The 15701-nt window shown below is 39.3% G+C and overlaps 1 protein-coding gene across 4 annotated transcripts in view; it reads right to left on the bottom strand.

Annotated features, from left to right (window-relative positions):
* Positions 1 to 15701, bottom strand: part of LOC118315314 (anoctamin-1-like) — a 77264-nt gene that overhangs the window by 48215 nt on the left and 13348 nt on the right. For all 4 annotated transcript variants that reach the window (XM_047333236.1, XM_047333237.1, XM_035642522.1 and 1 more), the window contains exons 2-4: positions 9712 to 10092; positions 3699 to 3797; positions 2479 to 2630 (exon numbers count right to left, since the gene is read on the bottom strand). In XM_047333236.1, coding sequence (XP_047189192.1) covers positions 2479 to 2630; positions 3699 to 3797; positions 9712 to 10092 — 632 coding nt within the window. The remainder of the gene's footprint in view (positions 1 to 2478; positions 2631 to 3698; positions 3798 to 9711; positions 10093 to 15701) is intronic.

Below are 15701 nucleotides of genomic sequence, written 5' to 3'. Positions count from 1 at the left end.
GCCTCCGCTCTATGAAGATCCTGAACTCCATGCAGGCCTGCCTAAGCAGACTGCTGCTACTTCCACAGGCAGCGACGCCAGAGCCTGCCAAAGGACCAACCAAAGCTGGAAAGTCTGGTTTTACATCAGTGGCAGACACAACGTCTGGTCAACTGATCAAGTTCAGGAACCACCAAGCAGAGTTCGTGTTGAGCTCTAACTCTGTGGAGGACACAAAAGGACACCAAAACCACACAGCATTATAGCTGCATCTTTCTGGACACACAAACTGCATCCCAAAAGGACCTTTCTTCTTCTTCTTTTCCATGGACTTGGTCACGTAACTTGGGCATACAGCATAGCATAATGCAGCACGGCTAAGCATAGGAATGTTTAACCTTGTAAGTGTACTGTATTGATTTGAGTCAATGTGTTCACTTTAGGTTAATGGGACTTTTGACTTAACCCTCTTTTAACCTGACCCTCTTTGTCCAGCAACAAATGGCCTTATCAAAGAAGCACAGCATGTGGAAGATGCCACGTGGAAGATGCCACACACACACAAACACACACACACACATTTTGTTTGTGAGATTAGGTGTTGTTTTTTCAACTGATCTTTTAAATAGAGATTTAATGTTATTAAATATGTAGTCTGGTCTATTAAATATTCCATACGCGTGAGTATTGCCAATCTCTGACCAGTAGAACTCCAAATCCTTTAACCTCTGCTAACTACCAAGGTGGTGATTCTGGTGGTAATTATTAATTTAATTATCAATCAGAATTCCAAAATGATAGTTAGCATATTGTAAATGAGACTGAATCAATTGATTGGCTATCATTTCCCTTCCTTTGAAGGGTGGTGCCCCGAGGAACTTTGATATTAATTAAAGTTATTATTTAGTATTAATACTTTTTATGTTAATATTTTATTATTTTGATAGCCATAACTGATCAACTATATTGCTTAGACAAATGGTACTATTGCCAATGTCAATGCACAACACACATGTTGTGATTTTTTTCCACATTATCTAAACTCTCTTAAACAGAGAGAGCTGATGCTGATCTGTTCTAAGAAAACTCTCATTTACAGAATGATTTGGACCCTTCATTCAAAATTTTGTAGAAGCCCCTTTGACAAGCACAGCTTTAAGTCTTCTTTTGCCTGTTTTTCCCAGTTGGGCAGTTTATCTAATTCTTCCTGACAGATCCTCTCAAGCTCCATCAGACCAGATTTGAAGTGTCTGTGAACAATTAACCCCAGTTCTCCACAGATGTACTAATGTTCTATGGATTTTAAGTCTGGATCACTCGGGTACAATTGGAGAAATGGCCAATAACCACTCCAGTCCCATGTCACATAGACTCTGGAGCCGGTTTTCTTCAGAAGCTGCATTCATCCTCCCATCTATTCTGACCAGTCCAGGCATGAATACTTATCTAAATTTGCACAATTTCATAAAGTGTTTGTTTTTTCACTTTGTCATTATGGGTTAATGAGTTTAGACTTATGGGCAACATTGGCAAGGTAAATGGACTGTATTTATATAGCGCTTTTCTAGTCTGATCAGCCACTCAAGTCACATTCACCCATTCCCACACACTCATACAGAACTTCTAGATGCAGAACTTTTACTATCACACATTCACACACTGACTGTCTGGTGCAATTTGGAGGACACTTCTGCTTACTGACTGGGGGAGCAGGGGATCGAACCTTCTGGATAGTGGAAGACCCGCTCTTTATCCCATTTTATCCATTTACTATTAAATCTACAAAACTGTGCAAAGGTGAATTGGTCTGAATTCATTCTGAAGCCACTGTAGATGGAGGCAGGATCGGTAGGATGCTAGTGTTCACTTGGATCCCATTACATTACATACTGTACTGTACAGTAACTGTGAGGTGCTACACATGCTCTCTCGTTTTACCAGTTCTTGAACCTGAATCTGATGAGATTGATGTTAGGGCTGGGTTATAAAAAAAAATAGAAATTCATTACATATGAATTTTGTATTATGTAATATATATATAGATATATATATCTATATATATATTGGTTATGTATTGCGCAGGCACTGTGACACGGTATAATATTTAATTGGTTTTAATGTTCTACCTCAGATTTGTAAAATGTTTAAGCTGTTTAGTAAGTGTTTATCATTGACTGCCCTTAAACTTGAAAGAAATAATAATGTAATATTTGTTGTGATAATTATCAATATCAACTGATATGAAACTTTTTATCTTCGTAAAATATTTGGCCATATCGCCCATCCCCAATTGATGCTGATCTGTTCTAAGAAACTGAATCCTGGTTCAGCTTTTATGTTATTTTAATTTGTTCTCAATCAAGTAAAGCCTGCTCAGCGTAAATCTCCCTTATGAAACACTGTCTTTAGAATCACAATTTGTATACTTTATTTATTGACAATCACATTACAAGTGTCCACTTTTTTCCATAAAATTGTGACAGGTTAAAGTGCACTTACAGGTGTTGTTTTTCCCTGGAGAAAGTATGTGACAGATGTTTGATGTTCTTGGGCTGACGTTCCTCAACATGAGGGTGGAGAGGCTCCAGAGCTTTACTGACCAGAGAGCTGATCTTTTCCATGACCCCGCTCGACTGCTTGACTTCATACACCTAGAAATCCCCACAAAACAGACACTTCAATCAAGATCAAGATTACATCAAACCTGTGTATGTGGTTACTTATGCAATGAGTTTGAGTTATTTTTTCTGGGAAATGTGAAAATGTCCAATAATATGCTATTTTGCAATGTTTAAGAAAGTGATAGGCATTTTGTTTAATGGGTTTCTTTCTTGGCCAATGTCGCATCCTTCCACCAAGGTTCATGAAAATCCATTCAGTAGTTTATTTTGTAATCCTGCTGACAAACAAACAATCAAACCAACCAACCGTCAAACAAACGGGTGAAAATGGAAGCTCCTTGGAGGAGGAAAAAATACAAAAGAAAGGCTACCTCCTTTCATGATACTCTGATTAGTGGTGAAACAATGCAAATGTAATAAAGTCACAATGCTTTCCTGCCTCTTTGTCATGAAGTAATTCAGCATCCAATTAATTTATTAATCTAGGTAATACAAGTGTAAATTGTAATAGCCTTGCAGGTGGAGATCATGCAGATGCAGCAACATGAGGAAGACTCTCTTCCCATGACTATGCACTCAAAAATAAAACGTGCTCCATCAAAGTGGACACATTGTTTGTGCACGACGAAAATGAAGAAATCACCTCAAAAAACGCAGAATTTGGAAACAGGGTAAAACCACAAGAGGCCTTAAGCCTTATAGTTTAACCTGGAATCAATTTCAGGCCAAAAGGATCCTTGCTCAGAGGTAAACAATGATACAAGTATAGCACGAGAAACAGCAAGTCAACAATCTACAGCAAAACTATTTAGGTACACTGAAGGCGTGTGCGTGTGTGTGTGTGTGTGTGTGTGTGTGTGCATGTGTCCGTTTGTTGTCACTGGTCAAGGTAAGGGGAAGTCTGTATGTAATAAATGTAAGTCAATGTTAAGTTCTGAAGGATGACCTGCGAAAACACAAGTGACACCCCCTGAACACTGAATATGAATGGTTAATGATACTGTTTTGGTGCAGTGCACATACATGCAGGCAGTAAAAAAGTTGTGTAAGTTGACAGACGGACAGACAGAGAAGATGGAGAGAGGTCGGGGGTACAACCTTCTTGGTGGGCATTTTCAGCTTCATGAGCTCAGCCTCTCGACAGAGAATGTTCCAGGGAGCATGAATCTTCACAAAGCCTACCCCTGGGATCTTGGCCTGTAAAACATATATAACATACAGATGAAGCTCAGTTGTATACGACATACTGTATGTTTAATCATCAGCAATACAAGACAGAAAGTTTAAAAATGAAAATGTCAAAGACTCAATTTACAATTTAAAAAAGTGTGCCCTGTGTTCAGAAATAGTCCTAATATCCAACACAAACCCAAATTTGTAAAGTGAACATTATTACATCTGTGAATTTAAAAATCTGTACAAAAAATATTAATATTTATTAATTTTGTTATGTGTGTATTTGTAAAAACTGTTGAACAGAACTTGCACAAATTGCTTCATATTTGTGTGTGGAATTGAACATGGATTTGTGAGTACCTTACATGTTAAATGTTACTTGTTAAATTTAACATGTTAACTGTCACATGTTGTATGTTAAATGTAACATGCAAACAAGGTGTAACAGTCTCTTCAGGATTAGAGTTTTCTGTGGGAGAGATAAACAGTTTTTGCTGTGGCCTTGTAACTTAGCAGAAATTGTAAATGCAAAAAAAGATACATGTGCACAGTAAAAGAAAGGGATAACCCAAAAAGCAGTTAGTTTATTATTTAACATCCAGAATTAACATTTTACTGCTTACACTCAGAATTAATGAATGTGACAGTGTAGACTGAGTCATGTTTCCACCTGCTGATACTGAATTCTTCCTCGTAAAAATGTATTAAGCCTCTCTACAGCACTAATTTGTTCTGCCAGTGGTCACCAAAATGTCATGGGCCTCATGCAAGACCATGTTCGTATTCTTATCCTAACTATCTTGTACATCTGTTCGTACGAACAGGCCACAAACATAGCAAATTAGCACAATCAACACCCCAAAAATACCATACCCTATAATGTTTTGCTTCCTGCCCAATCCCAGGAAGATTTAATTCATGAAAACTTCATTAAAGAGTGAAAAGAAGTTCATGAGATACGAGTTTGAAGTTCTGTTGTCAGAGATCCATAAATGAAAGTTTATATTTTAGTGACTAAAGCAGAGCTGTTAATACTGATTCACCTATGAGTCACACTGTCACAGAAATAAAGAGGAAATGCATTGATATGAAAATGGCTTATTGAAAATAAAAAAACACGATTGATTGATGAATGCAGGGAGGTCAAACTGGGGTTTATAAAAATATGTGCCATAATCGATGATGTTGCACATGTTTTAGCTTGTGCTGGATCGTTAATTGCAATATTATACAATATGCAGCATTTTATAATTATTGAACCTTTCTTTTCGGGCGTGAAGAGCAGCTCACCACCAGCTGTGTAAAGGCAGACATCAGCTGTCTGATTTCTGCCTTAACACGTCTGAACAAGTCTCTTCATAAGAACGGTTCTTGCATGAGGCTTCACACGTGTTTGCAATGGGAGTTTGTTTGTCCCCCTTGTGGCAAGGAAAATAGGAATTAATCTATCCATCTTTTAGATAGTGGCATCCTCAGGTCAGCCATTTCAAGTCACTGCTGTAGACAGTCTTATTTTCTATTTATACGCTGGCATCAGGACATCTTATACATAGGCAGAATATCAGTTTACAATTTTACGTGGCTGATACTCAGATATATCTAAGCTGCAACCCTGCAAATAGTTTTACAGAATCTGTCTGCCCCCTAAATTGTTGAAGACATTGAGAAGTGGATGCCTCCACACTTCTAATAGATAAATATAAACAAAGCCAGAGTCATGCCCAAACGTGTCTGGCAGTTCTGTTTACTTGTGAAAATGACCTCAGTCTATGTCACTCTTGTAAAATATAAAACTTATAAAACATGTTATACTTAACAGACTTATGTATCTTCCACAACCTAAAACTGTTACAGCAGGTATAATAAAGAAGACAATTTCCTTGTTTTTCTCAGGTGTTGCAGCTCTTGAATTAATGCCAGTCTAATAGAATATATTAATAATTGTAAGAGGGCAATATAGGGTAATATATCTGCTTGTTCAGTTGAAATTATCTTGTGACACTGTAAAGTCAAGTCAAGTAGAACTTTATTCACAAGAGGCAATTGTTAGTGCAGCAGTAATCCAAAAAACACAAGACACACAACACAATTAATTAGAGTATATAGTCTGTGTTAAACTGCTAAAAAGTATCATTAAATACAATTAATAGAATAAACCAGCCAAGCCATATTTACCAGTAACGTTAGGAGGTGAGGCTGGTATTACCTTTGTTTCTTATTGGAGTTTAGCATTGAGATGGCTGAGGGTATAAAGGAGTGTTTATATCTGTTGGTTTTAGTTAGTGCAGTGATCCTCATTTTTCCAAGTGAGACGCCCTAGCAGAAAAAAGTCAACAGGCGAGCCTCCACAAAAACAAAATCCACTCCTGCCTAATTTGTTATCACCCTAATATTTGGGATGAGCGGAAAGCATGCATTTAAGTAGAAAATTGGGGTGTAACGGTTCACAAAATTCAAGGTTCGGTTCGATACGGCACAGTGGCGTCACGGCTCGGTATGTTTTCGATACAGCAGAAAAGAAATTTCCTTGATTTAAATTTTTTTTAATTTATTAAAACTAATTAAGTTTTTTTACTTCATACAATGATGGAGCTACAGTATACGTGACCCATCTGGGTTGTCTTCTTAGCAGCATACAAAATAAAAGCAGCTCCTTCTAAAAAATAATGTGTAGTATTGTAGTAGTTATGAACAAATACAAACAAAAGAAAAGTACAAAAGAAACATCTTTTTATAAATGGAACTCACTTTTTTTGACTAAATTTCAAGTCTTTTCAAAAGAAAGATGAGAATGTCCACATTTTCTGTAGCTACACAGATCTACTTGATGTGACAATGTCACCTTCAGTGGAAAATACCCTCTCACTAGGGACAGACGTTCACAGCCAAATAACAGTTACTTATTACTATAGTTTGTAACGTGTGTATTGCTCCTTGTTTTCGTCTAATTCCACCTATTGACACGGTGATGTCGGCGTAAATGAGTTAACATGTCTGAAGTAGTCCCACCAATGTAACCTCTTGTGTAACAGATGTGACAAAGAAGTTGTTTTAATTGCATTACTTACCATGTTGCAACGAGCTGGCTTAGCGCAGCGTGCCTCCCGGCATGCCTTACTGGAGAGCAATGTTTTGCTTTGGGGAGGGGAGGAGCAGACAGCACGCTGCAGCTGCCTTATGTAGTGTGGGCTGCCTTGTTGAGCGCAATGGCTCTGAGAACATTATATTTTTGTATTTAGGACAACAATGAATCGTTGGGTTTGTAGCGTGTGCTGAACCGAAAGCCCCATATCAAAGGGTTCAATATAAATGCATGTATTGTTACACCACTATTGAAAATATCTTTGTACTCATTCATATCACTGAATCTTGATTTAAACTCCCCCCTTAGCACCCTCTCCTCAGTCATCCGCCCACTAGCTGCAGCTGTGAAGGGGCTTTGGATCCGTCTGTGACTTGGACCAGCAGAAGTAGAGTGTACTTTCACTTTTACTAAATGTTTCGACGAAATGGTCGTGTTACTGCCTTTACTAACAATTTTTTTTTTTACATTTGTGGCAATGAGCATTGTCTCCATTGATTTTGGTGAAGTACAAAGGAACTTTAGACCACTCTCTGCTATCGTATGTCTGCGTCTCTGTATGTGCTCTGTATCTCCCCTTTTCTGCCTCTGATTGGCTCAGACTGTGGTATACTGAGTTATAGGCCTATATACCTTAGCATTGGGTTGTTTCGGTCATTGGGTTGTAATATTATTATTACTATTAAAATTACTTCCAAAAAAGATTATACGCGCGCCCTTCACACGCTCTCATAAAGGCCACTCCATCTCAAAGTCCCTAATTTTTGTCCCAGTACATCCCACATGACAGCATGCCTAGGAAAGAGCGACGGCTGGCAGCATATTTGGGAGCAGAGGCCTGTGTAATGTCTTGTAAGTGTTCTATCAGGTCTGATGCCATTTGCTGTCACCATACAGCCCAGGAACTTTAAGCTGGCTTGTCCAGGTAGTTTTGCACATTTGGCACACCCCTCAACACTGTCGCCATCATCTTTTGGAATGCTGCCTGGGCTGAAGCAAGGCCGTAGGGGACTCTACAAAACCGAAACAGCCCTTCATGTAATATGAAAGCTGCTAAATCCCGACTGTCAGGATGCAGCAGCACTTGATAATAATCACTCTCTGGATCAACAGTCGAGAATACAGTAGCCCTTGACAGTGAGGAGAGCAATTTCTCCATGTGAGGAAGAGGGTGGCAGTCAACTATGATTGGTTTGTTGGGCTCTCTAAGGTCTATACACATTTGAATTCCTCACAATTTCTTCTGTGTGACCACTAACTTTTGATGCGCAGGAACAGCTGTCAGGGAAACTTTCACCTGATGCATGAAACCTATAGCACATCTAACAGTTACAGGTGAAGCTGGCTGTGTGGTAACATACCTCACTGATGCTTCAGAGGACAGGGAAGAAGGTGATGCAGATGGCGGGTACACAGTGTTGCCCTCGATTCGCAGATGAAGAGCATCTTTTAAATCCCTTGCCATAAGTGCAGTCCCTGAGTCCATGACATAGAAGATGTCACAGACTTAACTGTCTTTGCTGCTTGAATGTCCACTGTGCAGTGTAGTTTGTCTGGAATTTTTGTGCCATCAACTACCAGGAGTGTGTATTCAGGCATTTCAACCTCTCACACTGAATGAGTTTGCAGAGACTGACTCACTCGTCGAAAATTAATTTTTTTTACTGCAATTTTTGCATGTTGCTTACACTACTGGACATTCACAAGAATTGGAAAGGTCTTTTTCTGAATTACAGCGGAAGCAGGTACACGTAGCAGAGGCTGGGGCATGTTTATGAACTGATCTTGCTGTCTTGACGTGTCTGCACAACATGTACAGGCTTAGCATGCTCACTAGCTGATTCAACCTGAGTAGCTATTGTAATAGCTTCGGCTAACGTCAGTGATGGTTTTAATAGCAGTCTCTCCCTTGGGGGGGTTGTACCTGACCTTTCAAGAAAGGTCAGGATTTAGATGACTGTTCATTTAGATGATGTGTGCTGTTCAATTCATGTGATATAGGATTTTTGCAATTTAGTTTTATTTGTGTTTTGTCAATATCATTCATTCATTCATCGTCTACCGCTTTATCCATTTAAGGGTCGCAGGGGGTCGCTGGAGCCAATCCCAGCTAACACTGGGCGAGAGGCGGGGTACACCCTGGACAGGTCGCCAGCCTATCACAGGGCCACACACAGAGACGGACAACCATTCACTCTCACATTCACACCTACGGTCAATTTTAGAGTCTCCAATGAACCTAACCCCATTCTGCATGTCTTTGGACTGTGGGAGGAAGCCGGAGAACCCGGAGAGAACCCACGCATACACGGGGAGAACATGCAAACTCCACACAGAAAGGCCCTGGTTGAACCGGGATTCGAACCCAGAACCTTCTTGCTGTGAGGCGAAGGTGCTAACCACTACACCACCGTGCAGCCCTGTCAGCAATATGTTATAATTAAATTTGTATAGGTAGTCATTTGATTCTGTATTTTATTTGTATCTATATGCTACAATTTTATAGTTTTTTTTTACTTTTAGTGTTGGGGGGGTGTCATATATAACAGGAAATGTGTACTGTGCAGCGCAGTGTAAGAAGGACTGCAAACACTGTGACCCGTGACACAGCAATAGTTTCTCCATGTTCACAATGTCCCTCCCTCATTATCCATTTCGCTTAGCTTACTTCTTATTAGATTCTACTTTATATCATCAATCTATCATAACATAAGTAACTGTAATAACAATATAATAATGCAGTGTTAGCTTTTCAACAGAATGGAAACAGTATTCGAATAACAGACACAATGAGAAATAGATTTCAGGTGAAGTGTTTCTAGAAAGACTAAATGGATAAAGATGTAAACTCACGTCTTCGTCTTTCTCCAGCTCCAGCCCCATGTCTCTCAGTTTGCCCTCAAATTCCTCCCTCCTGAACGCCTTGTGATCTTCGTGGCCATTGACGGTCTCTCCAGGACAGCCCAGCTCCACGTCGGCCACCGCTGATGTTGAGCCTTTCCCCCTTTGTGCTTGGTGATGTCGAAGACGTTCGTCACGGCCCTGGGGGCCACGGCGTAGGCTGCGGGCAACAGCATTCTCCGTCAACAGGTGCGCTGAGTGTCGACAGGAGCGCCCCCCACCTGGCTTCTTTACAGGGTAGGTGAGGACATAGTCAACACGCCGCTGACCATCCTGGAAGTAGAGGCCGTGCTGGCACTGGGTGTTTTCCTCTGGGGTTAGAGCCTTCAGGAGCTGGGAGAAAGCACAGGGGGACACATGTAATGACAGTCATGTATCATGTTTCATGGATGCAAAATTTTGATTAATTAGTTTTTTGTTAAGAGTAGTGTTTCCCCTATATGCATCCAGTTGCGGCGGTATGAAAGATCGTAGTATCAATAAGCTCCGACGTTATCGATGCTGCTAACGGTATTGGAGAAATGAATGCATGCGACTGTGATGAATTATCGCTATTCCCAATCCCGAGGAAAGGTCTGTGTCCGTGTACTGTGCAGGGGGCATGGCCAGCTGCGCTGACACATGGAGCACTGACAGACACATACTACTCTGTGTGACGATGCAGAGTTAAAGTCTATTTGTAATTCACCAAAATCAATAGAGAAAACGCTCGTTGACAGAAGTGTCACGATTATATTGCAAGTAAAGACGTAACACTAGCGATCTGTCGAAACATTAATTAAAAGTAAAACTGCACGCGTGCTTCACCTCCACTACTACAACTTCAACTCCAAACACTGAAGATCGTAAAAAATATCAAGAAGACAAAGTAAAACTTTCCACCTGCAGATAATGTAACACATAAACGCTGCCTTAAAATAGGGTCGTGTTTAACTGAAAGAGTCCACATGAACACCTCCCTCTCATGGAATACAACACCTCAGGACTTAAAAGTTCTAAATTCACAAGTTGTGATATTTTGGCGCATTCCATGGAAATGGGGCGCTGTAGCTCAGGATGTATAGTGTCGGTCTTCCACTAACCCGAAGGTTGATGGTTGGAACCCAGATTCCCCCAGGAGGCAGGTGTCTTTGGGCAAGACATTTGTACATTTGCCTCTGACAACTCAGAGGCAAATGTACAAATGTAACAGAAAAAGTGTGGTGTGAATGTGACTTGTCCTGTAAAGCGTTTTGAGTGGTCAATAAGACCATGAAAGCGCTATATAAATATTGTCCATTTACAAACAACTGACAGCTGCAACTGTTCCAGCTTTCTAAATCTGTTTGTATGAACGGTCCAAGCCTACAAACCCCTGTATGTGCAGGGGAAAGAAAGAAAAGAAAAAAAAAGCATTATTATTGAAATTTTAGCCGCAATTCAAAAGAAGGGCCTTAGATTTGGAGCAATGACATGTATATATATATATATATATATTATAATTAATAATATATATTTTAATTAATAACTAATAAATTACGTCGACCACTTTGATTTACTTCAAATGTTCACTACTGAGATAAAGATGTTCACGTTTCCTGTAATGTTTTAAACCTCTCAGAGATTTTTCAATTAGCGGATGCTCATTCACTTTGTCTCATAGGCAGCGGGAAATGTAAAGTACAATTCTACCAATGGTGTTGCACTATTCCACAGATGAGCAGGTGCTGGTGGCTAGACAAGACAAGATAATTTCCACGAGATAACCAACTGAAGGAAAGGGAGAAACTATAAAAGCATAATATGTCTTCTTTAAGGATTTCATTCACAGCTCTATTAATATCCCTCGTAACATTCTATTCTGCCTCTTTCACATGAACAAGCTTGTAGCTTGGAAAGGAAAATTCAGAGTTAATTGAACCCAGTTGAGAACCAGCTTCATGATACAGGTTATCCAGGACGGATAGTTGTTAAGTTTCCATTCAAATGCAACTGAATTTGAAGAAGTAAGAAAAATCAGATTACTGCACATTTCCCTTCTCTGTTCCAACGCAAATATAAGGAGTTGTTTTGTGAAGATAAAGAGACGTTAGCACTAATTCTTCAGTCATATGCCATTAAAGCCATTGCAGAAGAAGAGGGTGCAACAAGATGACCCTATTAAAAGAAAACCAGTCGAAGAATGAGGAACCATGTCAAAAATAGAGGCAAACCAATAAAGATTTTCAGTGATGCCAACACTGATGAAAATGGGGGGGGGGGCATTTTATAGTGACATATCAGACTGTCAAACCCTGATGACAAAAAAAAATGTAATGGCTTGATATTTTCTTGATACTTTACATTTTAACCATAATAACTATGAATGGCAAGCATAAACATTGAAACCGATATGTCTGTGAAAGGCTCATATCAGCCAATCTTTATCCGCCAACTGACAAAACAGTTGGCTCAAATAGAAAACATGATGAAAATAATGCTTCCATGTATTGATTTAAGAAAAGAAGATGTATGTTGTTACTCAACATAGATATTATTTTCGTAAGGATTATTAGGGCCCAAGCTCCACTGACAAAGTCAGGGCGAGGACCTATTGTAATTGAGTGAATTATTATTATTATTATTATTATTATTGAGACACTTAATGTGCTCTCCGACCTGCCCGAAAATTTGCACACGCATCAGAAAAGGTGAATTATTTGATAAATTTGATATTTTACAGATTTCTGGCATGGGCATGTTTAAATAAGTCAATAAAGCCCATTACCCCATTCCCCCTGGCTTAACATTTGATGTAGATAAACAAAATTTGGTAGGGACGTGTATCATATCAAGACCTACAAAAATAAAAGGTTGCCATTACCTCCCAACAACATGAAATTATTTCACTGTGCAAATTTGGACATTTCCGCACGTCATACTTTAACTAATTCTTCTGACACACTTCACACCAGCAACTTCAAGTTTGGTGTGTGTCATCTCAAGACCTATGGGATCAAACAATACTCAAAGCTTAAGATTTTTTATGTCAATGAGTGTTTTACCTGGCATATATATCTTCTATGAATCGAAGATACATGGTCCGATCTGTGCCAAACTTCTCAGGCATGATAACAGCCCTCAACACAATATGTCAATAGTGACCGAAGGTCATAGCACCACCTGCTGGAAGAGGAAGTGACACTTTTATGTCCTGTGCCTTGCAGGTTGACATAACTCGACCATTTGTAATCATATCTTCATCAAATTTCAGAGGAAGGATAACAATCCTGCTGTCAACGCATTGGCATGTCAATATTTAGCCACAGTTATAGCCACCTACTGGCAACAGGATGTTACAATTCCTTTTCTTTTATGTCAACTGCCTTGCAGGTTCTCCAGATCCACCTCAAATTTGGTCAGTTAAAGGGGCAGTAAACAATTCTAAAGTAATACACGTGCTCTGAAAATCAGCAAATATTTCCTCATGGTTGCTGGCTGTCGGTTCTGTGTGTCTGCCGAAAAATAATCTGGGTTTTCGGCTCAGCCCTTACTCTGTAAATCGAAAACAAAAAAAATGGTGCGGACCGAACCACACAAAGCAACACTGTGAGCGCAGTTTGTAAACATCACTCTTCGACGCTTTAAGAGACGTGTTACTGAAACTCTGTGGTTTTGGCCTTGTGGTTTTTGCGTCGGTCTCCCGTACCGGAGATTGCCGGTTCACTGCCCGGCCAGAGCAGTTAAACCACAACAACAACAAAGAGAGACAAGTTTTCTCCAAAATCGCTTACTGCCCCTATAAGTTGTGAGATGTTGATGATGTAATACTGTGAAACATTTGTTGATGTATTAAACACTGTTGCCATGGCGACGCATTGTTTGCCATTAGAAACAAATATGTTTCAGGGACTTGGCAGACATGTTAAGAGTGGCAATTCCTGATGTCTTGCTTTTAGCAATGAAAAGTGCTCTATAAATGAAATTTATTATTATTATTATTATTATGTCGGAAATGGCTTTTTATTGTAATTGTGTCAAAATGGCTCGATAGCGCCCCCTAAAACTTTTCAAAGTCAAGATCCCCACCTTTAAATTTGATGTAGATTAACAAAATTTGGTGGGCACGTGGAACATGTCAGGACCTAAAAAAAAGGCCAACCGGAAGTCGTCCATTTTGAATTTAGCCTGCAAATATGCTTGGTCTAGTGTTACACTTTAACTATCTCCTCCTAGAGGATTAATAGTGGCAACCCCATATTCGGTCGCTGTCATCTAAAGAGCTTGTTGATTAAAATATATTTGTATTCCATGGAACGCCATGGGTGTGGCTTTGTGGCAAAGATTGATGTTGCTCCATGACAGCGGACGTTCCTCTGCCTTGCAGGTTTACCTTATCCACCTCAAATTGGCTCAAAAAAGCAATACACTTTGATGATGTGATATTTTGCCGCCATGAAACATCAGAATGCATCACATTGTCATATCTTCACCAAATTTCTAATGAACAAATAACAGTCCATGTCAATATTGAGCCATGGTCATAGTGCCACCTACCGACCACAGGAATTCAGACTTATGTGACCAACATAATTTATGGAATATCAAGTGAACATAGTCAATGTAACTTAACAATTATGGTAATGTTAGTAACTTCCTGCAACTGAAAATTTCAGCAAACATTAGCCCAACTAGCCAACTTATAAAGGCTGCACAATAGCAAAGTTGTCATCGATCATAACTTTATATTTTCATGTGTTTTAAAATCTGCAGTTTTTCTCAAGTCTTAACTTGGTTTTTTGGGGAACACCAGTGGGTTTGACTAATACCTGGAAGAATCCTCATCCTTCCTGAAGTTCTTGTGCTATGTATATGTGGAAGAGATGCAGAGTTGATAATGTAGCTGGTATGGTATACCCACATATGCAATGCTCTACTCCAGTAGACACATATAATGTAATGAAAATAAATAAAAAAGCACAATTTCTCTTTAAAAGAATATCAGGCAAGTTGTGCACCGTCAAACTCTTCTGACCTGGAATAAAGTGTCAGCTGCAGTCGTTTGGCTTAAAGTGTCTCCTACTCAGTGCTACTCTCCATGCCTGTCTTACTGTACCATGAAGATATTAAACATTTTAAAGGTGATCATTTAGGGCTATTTTTGATGTTATTTAGGAAAGATGTATCAATATCTGATGAGAAGACTTCTAAATCAAGGTTTGTTTCAAGCACACAAGCAACGTATCAACAGCACAGCTACAAACACGTCAACAACCAGCAGTGTAGAGAGTGGCAGTGCAGTGGAAGCAGCCACTGAAGTAGCAACAGGAGTTGCCCCTCTACCATCCACATGGTTCTCTAATCCATAACAAACAACCAGCAACACATCAAGCACAATTAAATATTTTTTAGCTCTAATCCAACACTTAAAGTAGAAGTAGATGTATGCATATAATGAAACTTTTGACCTAATCTGGGTGCAACATTTTGCACTATTTTGTGGTGTCAATGCTGTCTGTTTGTCAACTCAAGTTGTTTTGTTTTGATTTGCACAATACGGTCAATGAGCTGATTGACTTCCTACCCCACAGATGAATGTTCTTATTTTTCTAATTTTCTGTAAAGAATTTGTTGAAAGTGGATATTTGTCGAGTGATTTTTTTGGGGGAGGTAATTGTTTTATATTGATTCAGTCAGGTTAGATACAAAAGCAAAGTCTACTTACAGACAGTTGTCACTTTAAACAATATAACTTATTTGTTTACTTCACTTTATCCTTCTGCTATTATGAAACATGACTTTTTTCTTTTTTTAAATGTATGTATTGGTTGAAATATGTAATTTAACACATCTGTAAGGTGCTGGAACATCTTGAAAAAACAACCTTGAAAATGCATGAAAGCAGCAACATTCACCCCGTTGTTCCCTTGGTTGCCCGAGGGAAGCCAAACACTGTTCATGTAAACACACTGCATTGAAACAGA

This window comes from Scophthalmus maximus, chromosome 7 (genome assembly GCF_022379125.1).
Source record: "Scophthalmus maximus strain ysfricsl-2021 chromosome 7, ASM2237912v1, whole genome shotgun sequence".
In the NCBI taxonomy this organism is placed as follows: domain Eukaryota; kingdom Metazoa; phylum Chordata; class Actinopteri; order Pleuronectiformes; family Scophthalmidae; genus Scophthalmus; species Scophthalmus maximus.
Note: the sequence above shows the minus strand (reverse complement) of the source record. Positions and strands in the feature narration are given on the sequence as shown.